At 39.9% G+C, this 27,848-nt stretch overlaps 1 protein-coding gene across 1 annotated transcript; it reads right to left on the reverse strand.

Moving 5' to 3' along the window:
- Nucleotides 1-1,325: 1,325 nt before the first annotated feature.
- Nucleotides 1,326-19,839, reverse strand: shisa9b (shisa family member 9b). The gene is made up of 4 exons (XM_069674772.1): nucleotides 19,313-19,839; nucleotides 16,329-16,435; nucleotides 6,205-6,345; nucleotides 1,326-1,949 (listed from the first exon to the last, which is right to left on the reverse strand). Exons 1-4 carry the CDS (start codon nucleotides 19,837-19,839, stop codon nucleotides 1,567-1,569), a joined length of 1,158 nt encoding a protein of 385 aa, XP_069530873.1. The 3' UTR covers nucleotides 1,326-1,566.
- Nucleotides 19,840-27,848: the final 8,009 nt, after the last annotated feature.

A 27,848-nucleotide genomic window follows, 5' to 3' on the forward strand; every position in this document is an offset into this window, starting at 1 on the left:
TTCAATGACTGTAGTGTAAGGCTGGAGATATACTTGCTTTTTAACCTCGCCTACACGTAAACAACCGGCTGCGTCATGAATGTAATTGTTCACATATTTGTCTATACACTCCGCGTGTTACTGGAGGATACCTCTAGAGGGCACGCCAGAGAGCTCAGGCCGTATGCAACTACCATATGCGGGATGTGAACAACAGATATGGCGACACTCAAGGAGGTTATTATGATGTTAAGATCACGGCAAAAAAAGGGACAGCTTTTGTGTATTCGGTGGACAGAACACCATCGGCACCGACCCTACTCCGTTTCTCAAACAATTTCCTCTGTGCACTGACGTAACGGTCCCGGACTTGTTTCCATTTAGTTTTGCAGGTTTCCACGTCGACTTCTAAAAACGAACTTAAGTTTGTCGCTGTGCAGTGTTGACACATCATACATATGTGGATAATTGCGGACTTGGTTTATCAACTTGTCTTCAGAACTTCCCGCCATTGTTGCTGTGTTGACCCTGTCACATCCCCGCAGCCTCTACACTGCCCCATTCCGTTCATATGTGTACTGCATCTCCCTTACGCGTGGCGTTATTTTTTTAGGATGTGCACAACCGACGCTCTAAACAGACGCCGGGAACGTGTGGCAGCCATCATGCGTACGCAAACGCGTAGTTAAAAGCAAGAATATCAGCTTATGTGTTAGCTACGTCTCCTCTCGCCGTTCCTCCTCTACTCTGCTAATCCAGCACAGATTGGCTGCAGGAGCTGTATTTGTCAACAGAGCTGTCAATCATGACGTTGGAGGCCTTTTGACAGCATCAAATAACTAATTAAAACTAACACTTGGACGTAAATCAGCATGATAAGAACTAACTATAATGACAGAAACCATGTTAGAGAGAACTGTATTTGGCGTGTATTTTGATTTTATAGTTTGACTCGTCCCATCTGTTACCATGGAGGAGGCGGGCTTTATGACCTATACTGCAGCCAGTCAGCAGGGGGCGCTCGAAATATTTTGGCTTCACTTTTAGGGAGCTGTCATGTAGTTTTTATAAAATCTATTCTTTAAAGTTATTATCTTGTAAGATATTACTCGCACTTCTGGAGTCTGCACTTCCACCACCTAGCAGCAACATTACCAACATTATCTTAAATCATCCAGTAAAATATTTTATAAATACCCAGTTAATCACAGACTACTGAACCTTACATAATTGGATAAATAAATACAAATGTTGCTTAAAAAGAAATGATATACTTTAATTTTAAGGTCCATTATTTCAGTAAATAATGATGACAGTATTGTATGTGTCACGTCTCATCACTGTTATGTATGAGTAATGTAGCTGTGTGGTTACATAAATATTGATGACAGCATCACTGTGCCCTCCTGAGGCCCAATGATAGATTCCTTTTACAGCACACTTCACCTTTATGTGGCGTTGTAAATGTTCCCCCTATATGTAAGTCTGCTTCAGTCCACGCTGATTCCTTACAGCACCACCCACAGTCAGCAGCTACTGTCTCTTTGAAAGGCAGGCTCCTTTTAAACCAGCTGTCTGAACCGCCCCTCATACTGTCACTTCTGTCTTGCTGTTGGTGACAAAGTACGGCTGTGGAGGCATGTAGCGAGTGGTGTGCAGCTCCTTCTCTATGATGCACAGTTTCTTTTGGCCGTAGCAGTGTCTGAGTCCCAGTGTGTCCTTGCTGTCCCAGGTTCTCAGCGCCCCTGGGCTAACAGCGGTGCTGGCGCTGTAGCATAGCGACTGAGAGCTGCGGCTCCTGGGGCTTTTGTACTTGTGTCCGTTCTGCTTTCCAGACAGCTGTCTGGGCGGGCTGTACGGATTACTCGGCGTTGGCTCCATATCCACAGGCTCCATGGGAAGGCTGGTTTTGCTTGTCATCTCGATCATTGTCCGCCGGTTGCTGTAGAAGCTGTCGTTAGCTTTCTCTGCTAACAAATACAGATAAACAACATCATAGTTCTTTGTCATTTTTTCCCTTCATTAGCCATAGCTTTGTGTCATGAGAGCAGAATTTAACAGGCAGCTAAACAGAGAGTAAAAGTTAATGCTTGTGGTTGCAGCTAAAGCATCCAAAACAAAGTACTCCAAGTTCACATATAAGAGTTGTTAGAGTTATCCGATCACCTATTTAAATGCATTTTTCCAACCTTTCTAAGATTATGAAAATCATAACACAGAGAGAAATTAATACATTATGATCTTAGTGTTTAGCAGCCATTGCAGTTGATAACTGTGTGTTGCACATATGTAGACCTACAACGCAAATAAACAAATATATAGGCTATTCAATTTTGCCTGAAACCTGTAGGCTCTGCAATCATATTAAACAACAAGTAAATAGGACTCTCTGTATCAACTGTGTCCACGAGAGACAGCTCTGAAACACTAAGCCTAACAATGTTAAAGATAACAATTGCAAAAAAAATAGAAATTAATAATAAAACCCAAACATGTAAAAATGTGAGAACGGAGACGTATTCTGTGTTTATTCAGTTAAAAAACTTTTAAGAACAAATGAACTCCTTCTCTGTAAACAGTTCAACAAAAAGCAATATTCTATCAGGCCTGTGTCAAAACGTGGTAGACCTTCAAGTACAAACAAGGAAATTAAACAACAACAGGCTCACGCATGTATTATGCCTGCAGTGGGCGATCTTGTCTAATTGTACTTCTGTCAGTGACGGATTTATTTTTAACAACAATGGAAAAATATTAAGTCGTCCTTCGGTTTGATAATTTAGAAAACGATCGTGATCTAGTGATTTTAAGTAATTTGCACCCCTGTCCGGTTGGTTGAGAGTGTGAATATTAACTGTTTATTTTTTATAGTGTGGTAAACCTACTGGCGCCTTTGGATCTCGTCTGTGCCTGTGATCACTGCTGGTCACAGTGACACTGCGCCAAAGGAGCAGGAGGAGCGCATGCTGCGGGATTTCCTCCTTGTAAAGCGAGTGCTTGCATCCGTTGAATGAATCTTGTTAACTTCTAAACACTTTTTCTGTCCGAGGCAAAGACGCAAAACCAAATGACAATCGCCTCTCCAGCAATCGCCCTTGATTGCGCACAAGCGAGTGATTTATTTGCCTTCGCTGTGGAAAAAAATCTTTAATCAGCTTTGTGTGGTGCTCGAAAGTGGCTCATAGTTTTTATGTCATGCAATCGGCTGGAGTGATCAGCGCTTGAAAGGTGATTGGCTGATCACCAATCCCCTGATTAGAGCCGAGATCAGCCGATTTGGATCCACGTCCGATCGATCAGTGCATCCCTATATAAAATACTATCAATACTAGCCTGACAGATAAAGTAATTCTATGTTAGAATCTGATGTATTCTATCTACTTAAAATCATGTTCAGCCCTAGGTAGTGTCTACAGGTACACTACATGTTCATTTGACCTTTACTTCTTCTAACACGTTAGGTCGGGCCTTAGAGGCAAATCTAAGAGCAAATAAAGCCTGCAAAGCTCTGGCTCCACTGCTAATTATCGTGTAATAACATGCTAGTCCCCCCATCCCTATGGGAAATTGCCCTTCGTTCACAGTAATGTACAATCCAATATTGTTTACTAAACTGTTAATCTCCTTTTACAGGAAGCGAAAACATGCTTAAATATATCTTTTCACATTGTTCTTTTTTTGTCATCCATTATGTAAAATTTAATTTGTGCCAATTTAAAGATTGCAAATATATTTAGAGAGCAATTTATTTTAGTACAACACCGGGGACTCAGTATGGCTGAGATGCTTGCCAGTAGAGTATTGCACAATACATCTTGCCTTTTGTTTTGGCTCTTGTCTTTACATAATCATCTGCTGCATTTTGCTCATAAGCCACTGTTGAGGGATTTTTTTTTTGTCTTCAATCAGGTGCTGACAATGTATGAAAACAGTATACACTTCAGCAGTCACTGAGCCTGAGCGCAGCAAGCTTCAAACATTTCAGACAATGTTTGATAAAATGTCCCTGAGATAACCTTTAATGTGGTCACTACATCTGCTGCAGGCTTTGTCAGGCCTCCGGATCATACTATTTTATTACTGCAGCTCACTGTGTACAGTAAACGTGCATCTTGTCACATGGCAACAACTCATTTGTGTTTGATTGCTCCTGATTGTCTCCTGTCCCCAGTCTCATTAGCTAAGATTTGCTCTATTTTTATTTCCCATAATGATCAGTTTGTTTTACGACACTTCAGTGGAGAAGTTTCAGCTGCTCGGGAGAATTACAAAGAGAGCAAGCTGGGTTGTGTGATTGGACCCATTACATGTGTGCTGATAGCTGTCATAGATTCCATGGCCAGGTCTGTCACACACGGTTAATTAATACTGTTAGAGTCTATAAAGAGACGTCCACTGTGCTAAACAGCATCAAATACACATCCACAATACCTTCACCCATAACTCTGCGTCTTTGTTTTACTTACTTTTTTCTCTGAATATTAACAATAGTCAAGGGCACAAAATAGATATCAGTTAATTTTGGGACTATTTTTTCACTGTAATTATAATTCTTGCAACAGAAATCAATATAAAAAGCAACTAGATCCTTTAAATGTGGCTTAATTCTTGGTTTTAACTTCATTAGAGATGTCAAAGTTTAAACACTGAAAAATAAATGAAGCTCACCGGCCACTTCATTAGGTACACCTGAAAAATCTAATTCAATACACCTTTTATATTGCCTGTATTATATAGGCTTTTTTCTAAGATGTCATAGCGGTGTTATTTTAATGATGTTTCAGCGTCAAGGTCATAATTGGTGGTGGGGCTGTACTGACCTGCATTATATTCAGAGGTGTTTCTAATACTCTGGCCCCCTCGTGTATGTAAATAGGGAGGACAAAAAATTAGAGACACATCTCAATATAATTTAGTTCAGTATAACACCACCTTTAACTATTGCCTCAGTAATAAACAGAACTGAATTTACACACTTCCGACTCACAACAAGTCAACAAAAACTAAACTTCATAAAAGCAGAATCCTTGGCAGTGCTGTTGGATTGAACTGCATTAGATTGTACAGGTGTACATAATGTAGTGGCCGTGAGTGTATGTATAATGTTACCAATGTTGGATGTCCACACTAAACGTGGCTAAAGTTTCAAATCTGCAGGTAAAAGTACGTTGGAGTAATTCCCAGGAATTTCAGCTCAGTCTGCAGGCTGCTTTGAACACCAGGTTTCACACAGTTTTTTCTACACGCTGCACTTTGTGATGTCACAAAGTGCAGCCTCGGAGAGCTGGCCAATCAGAAAAAAGTGGGCTTGTAGGGGCAGGGTTTCTTAAAGGGACAGAGCTGACGGACTTGCTTCAAGCTGAGGCTCTATAACCCTAACTGTAGTTAGTTTTTTAACTGTAAATTATGCTAAGCTACTCCACAGCTATCACAAAGTGAAATATGAAGCTTGAAATTAGCATAACACTTGAAGAAAAAGCATTTGGCACCATCCCCAAGCGCCACTATTTTAGAATTTGCTATTATTTATTGTTTCAAATCTTATTTGTCAAGTCAATTAAATTTATGAAGCGCCAAATCATTAGAAAACTTATCTCAGGGCCCTTATTATATACAGCAGGCTTAGACTGTATTTATTTAATTAATACTTGTCCAGACGCTGGCTGCAGACTTTCCTAAATTAGCGCATGAGAAGAACAACAAACTTGCCTCTATAAATACATTTCCAGCTCCGCTCTTTTGGCATTGATGGACTGGTGATTAACTGACAAGGATTTCTGTAAGCCAGAGATCTTATGGAGATTTAAAATAACTTGCTTCCTATTTACAGACATAAACAGAAAAAAGAGTGAAGAACTATCAAAGCCACATTCACTTGCTTCATTTTAATGCTTAACTGAAAGGAAAAAGATGACAGTGAAGCCACTAACGGAAAAATGTAATTACATCATCTTTCTGTCTGTTGAGACAAGAAATATTTAACACAAAATTAAGCACATTTAATGTCGCTGGGATTCCATAAAACATTTCATGAAGCGTTTCAGATCAGCCTCATAAACTTATGAACCTGTCTCCATGATAACTCAGATTACAGTGTCTGTCGAAACACCCCGATTAATTATTCTAGTTGTATTTATAGAGGATGTAATGTGACGCCAAATCAGTTCAAGCGATGAAGGGCAACATCTTTTTCATCATCATGTCTCGTCGTAAACAAGTTCTTACCCACGGCCTTGAGCGTGGCGTACTTGTTGAGATCCTTGACCGGCTTCAGTTGTTCGTAAGGGCTGCTGATCTGTCCCACAGGCGGGTAAGGCTGCGTTATCAGCGTCGATGCTTGGACCAAGTTGTTCATTTGGTTGCTATCTGAAGGAGGGAAAGCAGAAATACACTGTTTCTGTTGTTGGCAGTGATAATATCCCTTTAATAAGAGGTTGTAGCTTTTAATGTGCTTGGCTTTAGCTTAAATATAAGATACATGAATATAAGACAGAAGATGGTGTCATTCTGATTGTATGTTTATTTTATTTGTTTAATTAAAACTCTTAGCTCTCTTTTAAGTGTCACTCCAAAGATCTAAATCAGCTCCATGAATTGATGTGAATATAGAATAATTGTGTCTCCAACTTGCTTCCCCTTAAGTAGGCTTTTCTGGGGACCCAGCTGGGGAGTCATGACTGCTCTTTGTAAAACTGTACTAATCCTACAGTAGACATCTGCTAAATTAAAGGGTGCACGGCAAATAGACTGGCCCCCTGCCTACTGGCATGACAGAGCAAACAGATGTTCAGAGTGTCTCCTCCTCGGCGCGAGCAGACGACGTAAGAGGAGCGTACAGGCTCACAAGCTGCATGCGCTGTGTGGTATATATATCTGAGTGGAGATATCAACTGACAGTTTTGATCATTCATTTTCAGCTTGACCTCACAAAGTCATAATGACGGTTACTTGTAAATCAACATCATTTTTCATGATGCAAAAAGGTAACCTGGCTCACAGGAGTTGTCAGCGTTATAACGCAGGCGCTAAATAAGGTAATCAGCTCATCAGTTACGTTGTTAGTGGTTAAGGTTTACAAAGTTGAACATGTAAGGCATCCAGTAGTACTTGTTCTGGCCTGCGTCTTATAAAAACAGATCATTAATACAGAAAATAGGTTAATTGGGCTCTTATTCCCCGCTGGTCAGCAAGAAACTTTATTACCGTGCTAATTAATTTGGAAAGTCTCAAACTATCAATGCTGTCTCATGAAATGATGCAGAGGACAGCTTTGACAATCTTTCGGTGGTATGGAGGTCATTTAAGGTAACAAAATACGGACGGTGCAGCTGTGTTTCCTTATGAGAAGGATTACTTTATAACAGGATGGCCGTATAATCCAGTTTTATTTAAGGTCTGATCCAAAATGGTAGTTGTAAAGACAGCACATTATTTCACCTGCACAGATAACGTATTAAACTCAGTGATGGATTTGTAATCAAAACTGTTATAGAAAACATTTCCTTACGTTTTTAACAGGGTTCGGTTCAACTGACGTTTTTTTAATATCGTATAAAAGCGAACATCATGAGGCATCTTTACGAACAAAAACAACCAAATTGTCCAAAAAGGTAACAGGAGATCTCTGCATCAAGTCTATCTGTGTTACCTTGTCAGGTTCCTTTCTGGGCTTGTTGACCTGTTTCAGTTTCATATATTTCATCCTAAGTGGGCCATGCACACAGGCTCTCATTCTTTAAGCTAAAAGTCCAATTAGATCGTCTACTGTCACATGATACATTGAATTTACTTCACTTCACTTCAACCAGAATTATACATAATAAAAGGAGCTTTAAAAACTTTTTTAGGAAATCTGTTTTTTAAAAAACAGTTAAAGTTCTAGAATCAAATTTAATCCCATTCATTTTTCTTCAATATAAGCTTTTCAAAGTATTTCAAAGTGCTCATTAATTGTCCTCTCAGGAGTAGGTTTGTAAGCTATAGCATTTGAGTGGCATCACCCGACCACTGAGTTTATCTGATACTCCAGTCAAGGTGAAGGTCAGGGCATCCCCTTTAAGGCAGAGGCCATTGACAACAGTTCATTTAAATAATTAATCACTTCAATAAGTACACTGAATGCTTTTGTATCCAAACATAAATGTTAAAAACATGTATTTTCTGAGCCTGTCTGGATGTCTCAAGCATCACAGATTTCCTCTATAAATAGCCTCAGATGGATTTGAGGACAGTGCTTTTGTTAAAACGGTCCAACAATGCTATTTTCAGGATGCCAAACTCAATTTAAGCTGAGGTGCTGCCGTATCTGCTTCTTTTTCTCCCTCTTTAATGTTTCTCTGACTTTGTGTTGACTTGGTGTCATCTCTGCTTTTACTGTTGTCAGAGTCGACCCTTTTCATGTCAACTGCAGGAGGAAAGTAGGCCGCTGCTGCAGACTCGTAAGGTTAAAGACTCCACGGTTGTTGCCGGAAATAAGCAAGTTAACACTCCAGACACAGACACCTCCCTAGAACTCATAAAAGATTTAAGAGAGTATTTTGGGCGCCGTGTGCCCCCGAAATAAACGGTACAAGGAGAAGGGCGCTCTTATTTACAGACAGCCTACTTTCAAGTAAGCAGTGAAAATATTCTTTTCACTCAAAGTCAACTCCTCTCCGTTCCTGTCAGACTCTGAAAGCAACAAACACTATACTTTTATTGTGTGGTATGCAGATTAAGTGTAAAGTGTCTGATAAAACATATTTTTAGACGTATAAAATAACTTAAGGATTAGGTATGGATCATCTATAGGAGTCATTTTTGGACTGACCTTTATGTGGTTAACATGTCTTGTATTAGGGTGTACAAAGCATGTAAAGTTTGCAATATTGAGTGTGTGTATGTGTGCCAATTTATTGGCACCCTAAACACCCTAAACATAATTCAGTTGCTATAACACCATTATAGACTAAGATGGGTAAATAGATTTGATAGAGAATAATGTTTTTTGGGGACAGCTGAAGAGAGAGAGAGAGAGAAAGGGAAAGATGACTTGCAGCAAAGGGCCGAGGGCGGGAGTTGAACCTGCGACCTGCGTCGAGGATTGTAGCCTCTGTATATGGGGCGCCTGCCCTACTACTGAGCTAAACCAGCGCTCTGTTTGCAGTACTTCTAAAAAGTTAAGGAAATCTAAATCTTCATAGATCTCAAATTCTTCCACAGACCTATTTCCTGACTAACAGCAGACATTTTTAAACCAAAAGGACATCAAATGAGGCAGATCTTATTTAGCTTAAAGAGACAGGTTCAACTGTATCTTACAATAAGAAAATAAAACTACTGCGTTACCCACATTATGTATCAGTGCTGCAGCTACAAAATTCCATTTTGGAATTATAAGTTGTCAGTATTTCATACTGTGTACCCCCTCCGTTTTTAAGGAAAACACTTTTTCTTATTAATCTGTCTCAGAACCATTATTAAGCCTTTCTTTTAGTGAATTTCATATCACACCTGCTTAACTGATACAACTCATACTTCCATTCTCGAGCTCCTAAAAAATGATATATTTAATAATTTCCAAAAAGAAAAAATGTCAAACTGTTCGTGCAGAACATAGCTTGTCTAAAAAGATGGACGACATGACAGCTCCCTTAAAGTGAAGCCAAAACATCTCTAGCGCCCCCTGCTGACTGGCTGCAGTATAGGTCATAAAGCCCGCCTCCTCCATGTTATCAGATGGGACATGAGTGAAACTATAAAATCAAAATACACGCCAAATACATTTTTCTCAAACATGGTTTCTGTCATAGTTAGTTCTTATCATGCTGATTTACATCCATGTGTTCATTTTTCTGACAAGTTTAGTTTTAATTGGTTATTTGATGCTGTAAAAAGGATGATTGACAGCTCTGTTGACAAATCCGGCTCCTGCAGTTGATCTGCTCCAGATTAGCAGAGTAGAGGAGGAACGTCGAGAGGAAACGTAACTAAAACAATCACTACAGTCACTGAAGTTTACATATCTGTGAATGTCTGCTTCAGACCAACACAAGAAGCTGTTCTGCGGTTAAATACACCGATGTGCGGGATCCTTGCGGGGGTTTTTTTCAGTAAGTTAATACCCCTTTCCCACCAAAATTAGGTTTTTCAGACCCGAGAAGACCCGGGTCTCTTTTTGCATTGCAAGTGAGGTATACTCCTTTCGGTCTCTTTTCTGCTGCATTACCGTCTAATGTCACAAACGTGCTGGAAACAGGGTTAGTAAACAGTGAAGATGTTACGGTGGTTAGGTCTTTGTTGTATCTATTACTTATTCAGTCTGTTTATCAAACTCGGCGGCAGCATCGCGCCGGAAAGGGGGCGGAGATTAGCTTGTTGACCCAGGTTTTGCGTTCCCATCATTACCGATTGGAGTCAAGGTGATAATTACCCAGGTCTACTGCAGATTTATGTGAACCGGGTCTGAATGCCGATTGTAACCTTTCCCACTAAGCAAAAAAAGACCAGTTTTTTGACCAGTGGGGAAGGGGCTTAAGTGTGTGTGCTTTGGTTAGCGGAAGTGGCTACGGCGGCTCCACCTGCTGAACTCTACTGCGCAGCTCTGGCTCCAAATGGCATCACCAGTGCAAGATGGCAGCACCCGTCGCAGGGGGTATTTTGTATAATTTTGTATGATGAGAGCAGATGGAGACTTCTTTATCTTTATATACAGATGGTGCAGAATTTGAGTAACATTACCCATATTACTCTAGAACAGTCCTTTCTAAATCACTATCTGTTTTTTTAACCATCTAATTAGTTAATGACCTAAGGATAAGGCAAGAAGCATGGTTTAAAAAGCTATTTTTTACATTTCAAATATATTTTTGTTGAGATTTCCCCTTCATTAATCCATCCTAAGAGTTGGATTCTGTTTTTTTTCCATTTATTTAAGATACAGGTGATTTTGTAAATTAATCTATATTTGTCTGAACAACTAAAAAAAGTTTCGAGGCACTTCATTGGCTAATGGCCCCGCTGTATCTCTGTTGTCATGGTGATTAATTAAGCAAACAAGAGTGAAACAAACAACTTGTGTCTCCATCCTAATGTTTTATATTCTCTGTATTGTCAGTTTGTAATGATCTACTTAAAATTTGAAGGCTTCAGTACAGTTCGGGGTACATTATACAGCAGGTGGAAAATAGAACCCTGGGTAGTCTCTACATTTGATTTCTCAGCTGCTGTCGGAGGTAATGCTGCTGAAATACATTTGTGTGTCAGCGAGGAAACGGACTGTCATGCAGCAGTGGAGTGCTGGCACTGAGCTCAGACTTTGTTCTCACTGGCTGAACGCCTGGAGTAAAAAGAGGCCACTCTTCACTACTGCCCCATGTACGCTCGCGACCAGCAGGACATGATAGTGCATGTGGCCTAATCTATATTACTGCTGTCTTGAGGAGAATGAGAGCTTATAGCCCAGTCGAACAGATTTTTGTTATCTTTGACAGGCAATAGATGAGGCAAAAGAAGCTCCGATCACTGCTTTGCACCAGCATCCTTAATATACAGTGACTCTCATAGCTGTGGTAAAGCCACACCTGCTACCAGGAAGCACAGCAGGACAGGACAAGTTCACTACAGATCCATGTGGCAAAAAATATTATGTCACCTCTTGTAACCTTGCAAGGATTGCTGTCAAGAAAACAATAATCATTCTTGTGATGTTGCCAAATCTGTTACACAGAATACCTCACGTACACCCCTGTATGTGCCCTGGCTCTCTACAGCCAGGGTCACCAAACGAAAGGAAAGATGGTGCATTTTTTTTTCTTGCATTTTATAAATACATGTTTAATTAAAAATTACAGTACAGCTAAGTTGCAGTGGGCAAAGATGGATATATATTAATATTCTATACTTACCAATTCCTACTGACATCACTATTGTTAACACACACACATCTTTACTTTAACAAAGTAAACGCTTTGACAAATGAGACACATCAACATAAAACACAAAAAAAGCCTATGTTTTGCATAAGAAAAAAAATTGAAATGCACTGACATGTATCTCATATCAGAGGTAATTGAAACAGAAAGTAAAGTGCACCCCTCAATACAAAGTAAGGCTGTTATAGCCCAAGCTTTTAAACCACACACCTCCATAGCCTTGGCCACATTGCGTGCATTGCCTCTAAGCACAACATGCACCCTCTACTTTGTTATGTTCCACTGCTCGATCATGGTTTCAAAAGTTACGCAGATCGCTGTCGTTGTATGCGAACCGGAGCACTCCTGTGCGTGCAGTAATGTCTTTTTCATGTTAAGCTCTCCACCCAGCCACTGGGCCATCAAACTAACCATATTCACTGGACTAACATCAGAAGTCCATATGTCTGTGGTAAAACTTATGTCACTGCCATTTGTGTGTGGAGACAACATCGTGCAGTGCAGGTAGGGATACGTCTGCAAAGTAGCGGCGGCACGGGAGGCTATACTGGGGTTCCAAATGCGCCATTAGATGGCAAAATCCTTGATCTTCTACCATGGAAGCTTGGTCATCAAGTGCCATGAACTCCTTGTTTTTGTCATTATTTGTTTGGTAAACTTTCTGCAGTTTTCAAATGCCTGTTGAACGGGACTACAACACTTTTTTGATGCTGATGCTAATGCTAGCTGTAGCTACTTCTACTTCTTATTACTTAAATACACGTTTGTTGTGATGACGACTTTTCAGGTGACTTATAATATTCATTGTGTTAAAACTTAAAACAGAATCCTTGCCGCGTGTAATCCTGTTTCACGGAAACAGTAAAAAATATGCACTGTACACTGGGGATTCTTCTTTTCTGTGTTTAATGGCGGATCACATTGCTACTGTGTCGGAATGTGTAGGCTTGTTAATAAGTAAATAAAAGCAATTATTATCAGTTGTTTTTATCGGATAAAATTGTATTATCGGAATGATAAATAATAATGAAATATTCCCATTATCGGCCGATGATTAATTGGACCGATATATATGCCGCATCCCTAATATCAGAATAAATGTATTATGAGTATCAGTTATTTTCCTGACTTAAAGAAGGAGGTAGGTTGGCTGAGGCAGCTGCAAATATTTAAAAGCCATTTAATTTTCAATGTTTTAGAAAAGTGGCATAACCTTTAAGTAGTTGTAGTGACTGCACTTGTTTTACAGTACAATGCTGTCATGTCATCTCACGTCATTGAAGCTCCCGGGACTGGCAGGAAAATGGGATTTTAAACCAGGACACAAGTTTTTCAGCGCGTTCACCTACAGTTATGTAGTCCAAGTGTGTTCATTACAACACTTCCAGCCTTTGTTGTGAGCTGGTTATTCTACCCTGCATGTTTTTAAACCAGAGTATTTAAATGTGTCATTATGCAGCATATAAAGTGCTCAAATAGGAGAGACAAAGAAAAGTTAAACAGAAAGCATACGGTATCTCTTTCTGAACATCAGTCTGTCAATGTGTTTTAATGAACTGATAATTATTCTGTGAGAAGGTAAGGTAGGACAGAAAGAGCTCTGGTTTTAGAATGATTAATTATTATCCTGTCAGAGCTGACACATCACCTCAGCTGATTTAAGGGAGGGGGAAAAAAACTCAGCTAAAACAAAAAAAGATATCTGGCTCTTAAAATAGAACCGCTTACATTTTTGAGATGTATACTACTGAGGGAGCACATGTAAAAAAAAAAATTGCCATTAAATTCATTATTTTCCTATCAATTCTGCAACCAAGCAATGCACATTGTTGTTTTTAGGGTTTTATAATTTAGTGTTTATAATTTTCGCAACAGAATTTCCACTAATTTTGCGTCCAAACATTGTTGAATTTGTTACCTTTGGGTGTATTTTCTATATCTGAAATAAATTAACTCCCTCATTGTTCTGCTCGGTGAGAATGCTCAAATATTAGCACAACTACAGCCTGCGTGGTGAGGTAATTGGACATAGGCAGTCTAGTGTGCCATGTGTGCTGAGAACGGGCAGGTTTTCATTATGAGCACAGATTAGACCAGGTGTTTTCACTAATTAGCAAACCTTCCTGACTAATCAGTGAACCACCTGCTGCTCTCTGCAGCTGAAACACGAGCATGCAAACTTCCATCATACATATCAATACCAGATATGATATACAGATATTCCACTATACTGAATGACATTTAACTTAATCAGAATCTGAGTTTATCCTCGAGTTTACAACCTTCAGAGTGCAGCTCAAGCGTGTCTTTAAAACACTGTTTTAAAATGAGGTGCCATTTGCTATAATTACCCAGCCTGCAGAGCGAGTGAGGCAGGCAGAGTACCTTTATTGACTGGAGCTGTCAGCGTACTAAGCAGGTGAGCATTAATAAGAACTCTTTCTTTCAGTACATGTCTGTGTGGGTGTGTGTAGGTGTCGGTGTTGATGAATGAGAGAATAGGAGTGCGATATCATGTGTGAGGCCTGAGTGCATACAGTACGTTTGGCTAAGGAACAGAGCTGTGAGGTAATTAGTGTGTATGTTAAGTGATTTCTAAGGGCATTACTAATTGCTTCATCAGGATTGTGAATGAATGAACATTTTTTCTTCTAGGTCCGTGTCTAATTCAAATATCTGTATATTGGGTTAAAATGTAAGTTGACGAGTATGTGCTGAGGTTTGTTGTGGTGGTACGATCCTGCTCAAGCAGATGGCAGCAGCATTAGCGAGTAGATATTTGTAACCAAACGTTTACACCGCGTTCCAAATTATTACGCAAATTGTATTTAAGTGTCATAAAGATTACATTTTTTGTTTTTCAATTAAACTCATGGATGGTATTGTGTCGCAGGGCTCTTTGGATCACTGAAATCAATCTCAGACACCTGTGATAATTAGTTTGCCAGGTGAGCCCAATTACGGAAAAACTACTTAAGAAGGGCGTTCCACATTATTAAGCAGACGACCATTTCCAAGCAATATGGGAAAGAAAAAGGATCTCTCTGCTGCCGAAAAGCGTGAAATAGTTCAATGCCTTGGACAAGGTATGAAAACCTTAGATATTTCACGAAAACTTAAGCGTGATCATCGTACTGTTAAGAGATTTGTGGCTGATTCAGAGCACACACGGGTTCGTGCAGATAAAGGCACAATGAGGAAGGTTTCTGCCAGACAAAAACATCGGATTAAGAGAGCAGCTGCTAAAATGCCATTACAAAGTAGCAAACAGATATTTGAAGCTGCTGGTGCCTCTGGAGTCCCACGAACATCAAGGTGTAGGATCCTCCAGAGGCTTGCAGTTATGTGTAAACCTTCTATTCGGCCACCCCTAAACAATGCTCACAAGCAGAAACGGCTGCAGTGGGCCCAGAAATACATGAAGACTCATTTTCAAACAGTCTTGTTCACTGATGAGTGCCGTGCAACCCTGGATGGTCCAGATGGATGGAGTAGTGGATGGTTGGTGGACGGCCACCATGTCCCAACAAGGCTGCGACGTCAGCAAGGAGGTGGCGGAGTCATGTTTTGGGCCGGAATCATGGGGAGAGAGCAGGTCGGCCCCTTTAGGGTCCCTGAAGGTGTGAAAATGACCTCTGTAAAGTATGTGGAGTTTCTGACTGACCACTTTCTTCCATGGTACAAAAAAAAGAACCATGCTTTCCGTAACAAAATCCTCTTCATGCATTACAATGCACCATCTCATGCTGCAAGGAATACCTCTGCATCATTGGCTGCTATGGGCATAAAAGGAGAGAAACTCATGGTGTGGCCCCCATCCTCCCCTGACCTCAACCCTATTGAGAACCTTTGGAGCATCCTCAAGCAAAAGATCTATGAGGGTGGGAGGCAGTTCACATCCAAACAGCAGCTCTGGGAGGCTATTCTGACATCCTGCAAAGAAATTCAAGCAGAAACTCTCCAAAAACTCACAAGGTCAATGGATGCAAGAATTATGAAGCTGCTATCAAATAAGGGGTCCTATGTTAAAATGTAACTTGACCTGTTAATGTTTTTGATTGAAATAGCTTTTGATTTCAGTAAATATGACCTCCTAATGCTGCAAATTCAAAAGATGAGCATTTTCAGTTCATAACAACCTATAAAATGTTATAAAACTCTGTCGTGCGTAATAATTTGGAACAGTGCATTTTAAGTTTTTTATTTTTGAAAAATACTGTTATCATTGGGAGGTTTGTTCAATAACATTCGAATTCATTAAACTAACGGTTGATGACTTGAAAATTATGCTGACTGTTATTGGCATCGACTATTTAGGAAAATCTGAGAAAAATATCATTTGCATAATAATTTGGAACACAGTGTAAACACACCACTCTGTCATGCGAATGTGTGTGTAGGTGTGTAGCTGGGTGCTCTGTGTGTCACAGTACTTACGGAGACTGTTGACGGTGACTCTGGTCTGTATGTTTTCATAGTGCTGGCCGAGTCCAATGTCGTCAGAGTGTTCTGAGGCAGGATGGCGGATAACATGTGCAAGAGCTCTGGAAGGATGAAGAACAATCTCAGTAAATAACAAGTGTTGTTTCTTTGTAGGCCAGCAGTGCACTCCAGCCGTCATTAAGAAGTCCTTCTTAATGACTCCTTAATTCTTTTTAAGGGTATTCTGGCTTTTTTATATTTCTCAGTAAACTCAAAATCTTTCCTGAATCCATCTCTGTTTCCTTTATGGGACATCTTTTATTCTCTAAATCAAAAGGCAGACTTTTTGGTCAAACCTTTGAAGTCGTAACCCCGAAATTCTTGTAACACTGATGTTTTTTTTTACATAATATAATATGTTTTATTTTTTTAAAGTTGTAATTTCGAAAATTTCAGTTTCGTTCTCTTTAGCAACACCTATGGCGATAAACGGTAATTGGGAGCACACTTCCCAGATATCCAGACTAGTGTCGCATGTGTGACGTTCACGGTTGGCTCCAGTTGTAAATGGTACTTATATAGCGCTTTTCTAGTCTTTGCGACCACTCAAAGCTGCTTTTACATTACATATCACATTCACCCATTCACACACTGATGGCAGAGGCTGCTACGTAAAGTGCACAACTGTCAATCAGATAACACATTCATACCCGTTGGCTATGCCACCGGGAGCAATTTGGGGTTCAGTGTCTTGCCCAAGGACACTTCGACATGTAGCCTGAGGGAGCTGGGGATCGAGCCTCCGACCCTCCGATTGAAAGACGACCGACTCTACCACTGAGCCACAGCCGCCCCGTTGTAACTCTTGATTTTCCTCGCTGACGGTCGCTTTCCGTTTAAGAATGTTTTCCTTCATCTGAGTGTCGAAATTTTTTTTTTCTTTGTATTTTCACTTATTTTTGAAGTTGTATCTGTAGTCATCGATCTTTTCTTTGTTTGTTCAGCCATAGTGGATTACTGTTTACTCGCAGAGACCAGAAAAGCAGCCGCTTGGCTCCGCCTACCCTCTCTGGCAGACCAACCACTGCTCGGTGATGGAAAACGCGTCACTAACTAGCCGAGAAAGCCGCCACTGACACCCAGTCCATAATACTGTAAATGCAAAGGCTTTCATCAGTGGCCCATAGGCACAGTCACCATTGCGTAACCTCATTCCGACAGACATTTATTTAAATGAAAATGTTCAAGATTATTTCTTTAAACTTTAAAAAACGCCACAGCATTATACTGCCATTTTCATAGGCAGTCTAAGTGTCACTCTTAGTAAATTCCCATTAAAGTTTGGCAGACAATCGTTCAATCTGATGAATCACTCATAAAAACTAAACAGAAATTCTGATTCTTTGGCACAAGAGGTCAACGACCTATTTGATTGTTTCTCATGTCAGATACCAGACAGCAACGGTGGTCAGACAACTGAGCAGGCCCTGGCATCAAAACTAAACTGCCTATCCGATAAGTACCTATAAGTGGGTTTAGCCTAAGGCATCGTTTGCACGGTATGGTATAGCTCAGCTCTTCTCAACTCAACTCGCTTGGAAGTGTTCTCGTTTTTCATTGGCAAAAGTTTTGGATACTTCCTGATACTTTCCTATATATCACCTCGACCAAGGTTCCAATTGAGCTTATCGGATACAGAAAAGTGGGAATAAAAACACTGCAGACTGGTCAGAGGGAATCATCATTAACGTCGTTACTCGAGCAACATGGGACATCCTGCATAAAGCTCCATTCTTAAATAGCCAAGCTACCATCATTGGTGACAGCAATGTTAATATCGACCCAGGTTTAAAAAATGACGACCTATAAATCCAAGCTGTGGTATTTGATATAGGGTAGAGGTTCCTCTGTGTGAACCTGTCCAAGAGTCACAAACAAGAGCAGTGTTGCTTTTATATCAGTTAACAATTAAGGAGGTGAGAAAATTCCTGCATGCAGTTGAAATGAGGCTTTCGCAGGGACAAATTGGACATATTTCCCTGTATTAAATTGATAACTAACAGAAAGAAGTCTGTACCGATCGAGAATCCTGTCTATACCGTCGTTCTCCGCAGAAAGGTGACACTTTCGACACAGGTGTGAGCTCAGTTTCGAGTAACATTGTTCAGATCAAACACTCTGCAAACCAGTGGAATCCACATCCTCAAAATGTGAGGTAATTAATTATTTTATTGCCAATATTTACCTTGATCAATGGATGTAAAAACAAACCTTTTTAAAGAAGTTTTTTTCATTTACTTTTGTGTCTTTTTAGCTTTCGTGTTTTAAAAGCTGGACTGCTAAAGACTCATTCTCTGTTTCTCCTTAGTGTAATCATCGTTCTGCCCAAAATCAGTCTCCTGAGTCGGCTGTAAGGGAGCAATAAGCCTCTCTGAGCGCAAATGTTTTAATGTGTTTAAGTGTGTCTGTGTGTATCAACTATCTGTAAGGGTTTGATTCTCACAAGAACTGAAATCGAAATTTTGTGCACAGTTTTATACATTTTTTAAAATTTATTTTAAAGGCAAGGCAGTACAAGAAGTTTTGTTACACATCTTGAAGATGTATGAGAGAAATTGTGAAGAAGAAATGTGTTTTTTGACTAAACGGTGCAGCTGACCCTGTGCTCGGTGTTTATTGTACTGCTGAAAATGAGTGTCTTGCCAAGTCCAAACAAATGTTAACATTTTTCCTTTTAACCATCAACCAGGCTTTGGACGATGCAATCATAAACACACAAATTTGTCTGTGACATCAAAGTGTCATCAAACTGGTTTCTAAGTGGAGGGAACAGATGTTAAACTGAACAGAATCCAGTTTCCCTCCAAAATCCCTGTGTTTTAAAATAATGTAATTTTAATGGAGCACTTATTTACATTTCACAATTTTATGATCAACTTTTCCTGCTTTAAGATGTTGTGATAGTTCAAGTCAACATCTGAGGTAAAGTTAGCACCCACCTTGACATATCGTCCTGGTGCGGACGGTGCGTCTTTTCCAAACCGAGCTTGGTGAAAATTCCTATCAGTGCCATGATGGCCACGACCCCGCAGACCACATACACGATGAGGTTGGTTTTATCCTTCGCTGTCTCCAGCGCCGGGTCCACTTTCGGCGGAGGTCTTCCTGTCATCATCCACGGCGGGGTGTCGTAGTTCTTACAGTTGGTCTGGTCCAGCCGAGAGCTTTTGAACGCGCAGCAGAACCGGAAGCCACAGGTGCCGCAGCAGTACAGATAGCTGCCCGTCTGGCACACAAACGGCGGGTCCCACTGGCCCATCACGTCGTAGTAGCCGCGGCACTTGTCCTCCATGTGCGGGCTCTCCGTGACCACGCTCTCCGTGACCACGCTCTCCGCCTCCTTCGAGTCGTTAAACCCGGTCATAAACATGAAGTCGTCGACGGACTCACCCTGCTCGCCCTCCGCGTCGCACATCATAACTTTCACCAGAAAGTAACCGAGCAGCAGCTCAGTTCCCCGCATCATTGCTCACTTGTTACCTTCCTCTTGACGCCGTGACAAGCTCTCATGCGCCCGGACGCATCTTCCAAGGAGACGAGACACAGCCATGCGTAAATTCAACGAGGCTGATTCCAACTTCCATGCGTAAAAGCACCGCGCGCTCCTCTACTTTTCTTGCCTTGAAAAACTAGTTTTGTGTATTAGCAGTTGAATACTCTGGTAAATAGTTGTTGACGGGGGCTGCCTCTCGAAAGTGGTGCACCTGTCTGTGATGGATGTCAGACACCTCTGAGGCTGCTGCACTACACAGAGTGGAGAGAGAGACAGAGAGAGAGAGAGAGAGAGAGACAGAGAGAGAGAAAGAACACAATGAAGAGACCCCGATGAGGGGAATCGGGGAGAGAGAGCCAATAAGGAGGGAGAGAGCTGTGTGCAAAAGCTCTAATTACAACCTGCACATCCACTTATTGTCTGTGATCCATACCATCCCTACACCAACATGCAACCACTTCCACACTTCTTGTAGGTATTTTATTTGCAGAAAATTTTGACTGGTTAAGAAAACGCAAGATTTTTTTTCAGACCTTCTTACATTTTCCAACACAATACTAATGTTTTCAGTTAGGAAGAGTTCAGAAATCGATATTTTGTGGAATAACCTGTTGTTTTTTCTTTTTTTCACTATCTTTATTGAACTTTCTGATGTGCAGATAACAAAAGGGAGGCTTATGTGACACATGAAATAAACATATGGGGAAATAACATCTCCATCAGACAGTTCCCTATACGCAGTGTGACATCAGAAATACACAGACCAGAACAAATAATGCAAACAATCCAAAGATAACCCAACAGTAGCAGAAAAAGAAACAAAAAAAAAAGAAACGGGGAGGCCATGTTATGCATCATAAACAGAGAATCATAAATAATCTTACATAGTAAATAAAATAACCTTTTTATTTTGTAATTACAGCGTTCATGCATCTTGGCATGCTCTCCACCAAATTCGAGCAGCCTGGCTTTGTTCGGCGGCTTGTGACCCTCTGTCTTCCTCTTGATCACATTCAGCAGGAATTAGGAGTGGTCCCTTTTTTTTTTCCAGAGCTGTATGTCACACAGCTGCTCTGCTTTTTTTTTTCTTTTTTTTTTTACACAACCAACTTAAAGTGATAATCTCGAAGATCTCAGTTTTGTTCTATTTGGCGGCATCTTATGGCAATAAACGGCAACTATAGGAGTACACGTCCCAGATATCCAGACGTTGGCTCCGGTTGTAACTCTTGATTTTCCTCGCTGACGGTCGCTTTCCTTTTTAGACTGTTTGCCTTCATCTGAGCGTCGAATTTGTTTCTTTTTCTTTGGATTTTCTCTCTTTTTTTTTAGTTGTATCTGTAGTCATCGACCTTTTCTTTGTTTGTTCAGCCATAGTAGATTACTGTTTACTAGCAACACTTGTAGAGACTTGAAAAGCAGCTGCTTAGCTCCAAAAAGGCAACTGGAACTTCAACCAAGTCCAGTGACTGAGAACCTTCACAGACATATACTGTTGATAATTCATTTAGTTTATAATTCAGGACCTTTACTTGTAGCTGTGTATCTTCACTGTGTAGTATTAGTACTTTTACTTTAGTAAAGGATCTGAGTTCTATTTTCTGCAACCACTGATGATCTGTAACAAGCTATTGATCTGCTTTCTTGTAATTTTAGACTTGTTTGCTTTGTTTTAATGCTTATTTTAGCTCAAGGGCAGTGAAGTCTCTCCATCCTGACATCCTTCTTTGGCAGTAAAGTTATCACACAAAGTCAACACAATGAGAATATGTTCGAGTATCACGGTTTCAATAAGAACTGTAGCCCTTCTGGGATCTGTTATTATCACCTCTCCCACACTTTAGAAACACAAGTTATATTATGCCGTGTGGACGCACAGTATGGCAAATAATTATAGCCACTGCATGCTGTTCAAAAACCTGTGCTGGTCAAGCTTAATTTAAAAATACCGTCAGCTTGGTTATCAGCCTGGATGGTAGAAATGACACACACTCCACCAACTGGTGCGACTCACACACACTGAATCTTAATTATGTTTAACATGAAATTGTAGCCTGATGCAACATGATCTGAATTAGCTTGATTAACCATCCAGTTGTTTACAGTAATCATATATGGAGCATGTTATTCCAGAGTTGTGTTATACAACAGGCTTTGTGTCAGCCATGAACCCTCAGCTATTAATTACCGATCACTTACAAACAGAAACAGATGATGAAGGGGCCTTGACAAGCAGCGATCAGCTAAAGTTGGCAATTTATTTTTAGAGGAACCTTTTTATCTAAAATTATGATTAGAGAAGGAGGCTCACCATCTGCCACTTGAGAGATCTCTGTTTGATGTTGAATCGTCTTAACCATGGGAGGCTACTTTTATTTACAATTGGCTGTCAGGGGAGTTTTTGCTGGTCTCGTCTTTGTTCATCTTTAAAGTTGCCTAAAAATAGTTTGCACAGTCCCTGAGGAAGAAACTTTAGAGTTCCTTTAAAGTGAAAGCACTACAGCGTTAACAGCACCTGACAAACTCCAGGTGGTAACATTTTATTTTGAAGGTTCGATTGTAAAGTGTAAAATGGTGAATCAGTGCCAAGTGAAACAAACGCATTGTAGTTATGTTGTTGTTGACACCCTCTAAAACATTGTTGATGAGTCATCGTTTTTACATGCTAATGCATCATATAGTGAAGTTAACAATCGTTTGTTCTTGTATGTCTCATCAAATGGATATTTTTACACACCTTGTGAAAAAACAACAAAACAGTAGTCCCAGTATATTTAGAATGAAACCAAGAAACTGGCTATATGGATAAAATCTAATATATATATTTTTTTTATTGATATTTTACTCGGCAGAAACAACATAAAACCAAGACAGCAGAAGGGAAAAAATAAACAACACACACTAAGAGCATTGCCCAGACCAAGACTGGGAACAAATGACCATAGACTGTATGAAAAGATGGACGACATGACAGCTCCCTAAAAGTGAAGCCAAAACCTCTCTATCGCCCCCTGCTGACTGGCTGCAATATAGGTCATAAAGCCTGCCTCCTCCATGTTAACAGATGGGACATGAGTCAAACTATAAAATCAAAATATGCGCCAAATACATTTTTCTCAAACATGGTTTCTGTCATTATAGCTAGTTCTTATCATGCTGATTTACATCCAAGTGTTAATTTTTCTTACAAGTTTAGTTTTAATTAGTTATTTGATGCTGTCAAAAGGATGATTGACAGCTCTGTTGACAAATCTGGCTCCTGCAGCCGATCTGTTCCGGATTAGCAGAGTAGAGGTGGAACGGCGAGAGGAAACGTAACTAAAACAATCACTACAGTCATTGAAGTTTCCATATCTGTGAACGTCTGCTTCAGACCAACACAAAGAAGCTGTTCTGCTGTTAAATACGCAGACGTGCGGGATCCTTGACGTCACAGCCACAGGTGGATATTTTACTTTCTACTGTGCATGAGGTGTCAGTTTTGGAGCCCTGATAAAACTGACCTGAACTGTAATGAAAGCCTGTAACTCTGGTCAAGGAACAGGAAGTTAATTTGGTTCAGACCAAGGGTTTGCATTGTTGCATTTTAGTGCTGATCCAGTTTCTGTTCACGCTCACTTTTTACAAACATTTTTTACCGATTGACAGGTAAATCATGACTCGGCAGTTTGGGAGATTTTTTTATCCTGCGTTATCAGGAGCCTTGTTGGGGTATAACATTTTAATGACTGACTGGAATGTGTGCAACATATTTATGATTTGATGTCTGTATTTATTTTCTTTGGAGTCAAAAAATATATATATTCCTATCACTGTTCCTATTATCAGATTGACCCCATGTTATGAATAATAACAAACAGATAAAAACAGGACAAAAAGGAGGCGTCTTACAGTAAAATGATTTGGGTCTTATTACTGTGGGATCCCTGTGACACACTTTCTATTGGACTTAATAAACTGGCAAAGTACTTGGAGTTACTTCCAAGCACAGCAGTTTTAACAGCTTTTGACCTATTAATCAGGGATGTAACCATGCTGACGTGCACACGTGTTACCATGGTTACCAATGAAATAGGTTACATATATGGCATTATACAAATCTATTGCCTCCTGAACAGACTCAGCATTTAACAGATGGACTTATGAGTAGTTCAGATTTTGGAATCATGTAAAAGTCACTTTTATGCAATCAGAAAGTCCTTGATTGACAGCTTTCACAACAACCAAAATTAACCATACTACAATTCCTACAATGTTACATTGTAACAATTGTAGTACTAACCAGTCAAACAGACCTGAATTTGCTCTAGCTGAACCAAACAAGATGTTAAAGCACTCTGCGACTTCAGCTATAAAATCTGGACAAGCTTATATCAACACTTTGCTTTACAGGGCTCAGGCATGACAACTGCATGACTCTTTCTGCTGCGTCTTTGCCAAAGACGGCATGCTTCGGGTGGGAGCAGGTGGGCAGAGGAGACTGTTATTCTGCTCAGACGGGGAGAGAGCCTGATTAGACGTACACACAGTGGGGAAGTTGAATGTAATTCCTTTGTGAGTAATTTGAGTAAAGCAACTGTCATGTGGAGCAGCTCAGGCCTGAGACAAAATGTACACTAGTCCGCTTTTCCAGTGTATCAAGATGCGTTTTCTTTAAACCTTAAAAATGTAAAATGTTATTTTTAAGTGTTAAAATTGGAACTCCCAAATGTCATTGAACTTGAAGTTAGACACACACAGTCTGAGATGACTAAAGATGAGGCAGTTTCTCTCGTTTTGTCTTTAAGCAGGGAGTCCCCAGCTCCCTGATTGTACTGTTAGTCATGGAGTCAAGGATCAGGGCGATTATAATATGTTAGAGTCAAATCTGCTAAAGAAATGTGCTCTGAGTCACAATAGAATTTACTTGAGTGTCAACAGAAGCATGACAATATGCTTAAGTGCTTTTGATGTTGCTTCAGCTGTCAGAAAGCTGCAACGTTTTGATCTAAACTTGAATTGCTCCTGATCCATCTTTTCTCTGTCTGCTTGTGTTCTTTTTTTAAGTCCAGTCTGGTTTAATCCTCCTCATTAGGGCTCTATATTTATCTGTTCTCTTTAAGCACTTGCTTTTAGATCTTGTCGTTTTAGCAGTGGTCTTTTGAACACATTTCAAAGTGCACTTTTCAGAATAATATTAATATAACAATTTCACTGAACAAATAAATCCACAGTTTTTCATTTGATATAAATATACAATCCTAAAATTACTATTGCTTATTTGATTTTACACTTCACATATACACTTATACACCAATACATGAGCCTCCGTAGTTATTTTTTCTGCAGTTGCAATAAAGCCGCTATTGCAAACATTTACAACTTCTCTTTGAATTCGTAGTAAACTGTGAGGTTTAACCACTACCACAGTAGTAATAAAACAAGTAAACTGTATAATAATATTAATGGATGATAGCAGCTAATATGATCTGGGGGAGTCTAACTGTTAGCATCCTGACCTTACCCATTCTGAGTATCAGTGTTCATTACTGCATCATGCTCTATTATCTCAGTGTTTAGAAACCTTTCAAGAGGACGCTTCATCACAAATAAATAAACAAACTAATTATATAAGCTACTTTCCAAATATGGCATCATTTTGATCATCAGACAAAATATTGCTACCTCTGAAACCTGTGACAGATTGCACATTTCAGTCATTTTCTGGGGAAGTCACATATTTTTGTCACAACATTAAAACGCTACATTTCAGCACATTTTCTGTTAAAGGGATTGTGCAATCACAAATGAGCAGAAGCGTTCATGCAGACGGTCTTTTGCCTTATGATATGATCCCAGTGTGATGGCCTCTGCTTACATCTGCATGAGTTAGTCATACCTGCGTGGCTTGAAGCGCTCAGCTTCAAAGTGAGACAAACAAATGTACATGACCGTCTGTTTGACTCTGTCAACTCTGGTTTCTTTTCATATAGATTATCTTGCTACTGTATCAAATGCTCATTGTTCTTGAGTGATAGAAACTATTAATAATAAGTGGTGGCAATTTTTTATTTTCTGGCCAGAAAGAGGGTAAAATCTTCTTGCGTAGACTTAATCAAAACTAGGAGTATAGACTGTAACAACATTATCACATTTGGTTTAAAGGAATCTTGGACAAAAAGCTGTCCTGCCTCCGTCCAAAATTCATCCACCATAAACCCAAAAGCGCGCTGATGAAAGCTACTGTGATAAACTTTCGTTCTGTGTCGATCTTGGTGACCCCTGTGGACAAAGCAGTACGTCTTATCTCTTTGCTGAAACGTCAATCACCGGGACGACCCCATGGCAGCTCTTACAAGCATTTACATTACTTTGTAGATGAAGCCAAGCCTCTCGCTGACGGTCTTATAGAGGCTTTAGTATTAATTTTCAATCACCACCAGTTAAAAATTGAATATGCTTTATCCTAATTATGTCATGTATACAAAAACTAAAGTGTACATAATTTTGGTTGCTATGTGACTGACTATTTCAGTTCACTGAAGTCTTGTTAGTTCACCTCCCTGACTGCAACCATCACAACTTAATGGAAATAATGGGAAACTACATGCAATATTATGGACATGATCACTAAACATTTTGAATTGACCAAATGCACTAACCTGTACTTGAGGAATAATTGTTTACATGCTTGATGCCACTTCTTATATTTGTATATATGCAACCTTTTAAACACCTTTTCATGTGTTGCACTGGGTGTATTTTTGGATTTTGTGGATATGGCACTTTATTCTTGCATCTTTTTTGCTTTTTCATAATGACACTCTTTAATTCCCACGGGATAAATGAAGTACTCTCTTATCTATCTCTTATCTTGGCTGCCAGTCAACCAGCAAAGGCTGTAGACTTCAGCACAACATGAAACAGTCCGCCACATAACCTCATGTAAAATGTGTTGAACAGATTGAACATACAATATATGACATGTTGATAAGAGAGATATAGAGCTAAATAACTTCTAGTGGTATTTATTGGACAAAGTTGATGATGGAATTAAGGCCAAAACTATTCCTCACAAATGTCCAAAAAATTCTTGGAAATCTGGCCCAAGTTTGACTTTCACAGTAATTCACTAAAGGATTCTAAGACGCTTGATAAATACAGGTCAAGGCCTTTATACTCTGCTTTTCCTGTCTCCTCCGCAACACAGCAGTCATACTGGATTTAAAAGGCTTTAAGCTCTTCCTTTGGGCTTTTGGAGCCAGAATAAGCCTTGGTGAGTGGCCACTTTGCTTGTGTTTATTTTGCTTTTGTTTTACTTACAACAGGTACTAAGATGTGGAAATGTATCTTACAGAATGCCACTGTGTGAGATATCAAGTTCTTGGTACCTCCAAATCAACCTTAACAACCAGACCTGAGTTTCACACTCTGTAACTGGTTTTATTAATGCCGGCTGACAGTGAGGGATTGGCCTGTAAGATGGAGCGACACTCTCTTCCACGACTATAGATAGCTGCGAACAGTGAGAGAAAATTTGGCGAGATATGCACCTCAACATCTGAAAAACATAGAGCTGAGCCTTTAAGTAATTTGTAGTCTAAGTGGGCCGTTAAGTGATCACTAACTGTGTCCAATCACTGCTTCTCATGGTTGACATTTTTTTCCCCTTTGTCTTCTTGTTCACTTTCGACACAACCAAGAAGCAGACAAGTCGAGTGAAACGTTGTCATGGCAACAGAAAAAATAGCCAGTATGACCATGAGTGAGACAGCCCTGATGGCACACTGTTCTGTGCAAAGTATTTCATGACCCGATACTACATCTGCAGGATATTACTTTAAGATTTCCTTCAGATAAAAATGATGCAGAAGTGAGACAGTAGCATAAGCTTCATGGCTACTACTCCAATGGAAACTGGCTTTCTAAAGATTCCCTTAGATGTATTGTGAATTCATTTCTATTTTGCTCAAGATGTTTAATGTGCATTTGGCAGAGCAGAA

This window comes from Semicossyphus pulcher, unplaced genomic scaffold (assembly GCF_022749685.1).
Source record: "Semicossyphus pulcher isolate SPU_LCO1_2020_fin unplaced genomic scaffold, fSemPul1.0.p SCAF_23, whole genome shotgun sequence".
Taxonomy (NCBI): domain Eukaryota; kingdom Metazoa; phylum Chordata; class Actinopteri; order Labriformes; family Labridae; genus Semicossyphus; species Semicossyphus pulcher.

Coding starts and splice junctions, on each gene's coding strand:
- shisa9b (XM_069674772.1), bottom strand. CDS start 19,839: ATGATGCGGGGAACTGAGCTGCTGCTCGGTTACTTTCTGGTGAAAGTT. Junction 6,346..16,328: donor AGTCACCGTCAACAGTCTCC/GTAAGTACTGTG, acceptor TCCCTCCTTCAG/ATAGCAACCAAATGAACAAC. Junction 1,950..6,204: donor CGCCACGCTCAAGGCCGTGG/GTAAGAACTTGT, acceptor TGTATTTGTTAG/CAGAGAAAGCTAACGACAGC.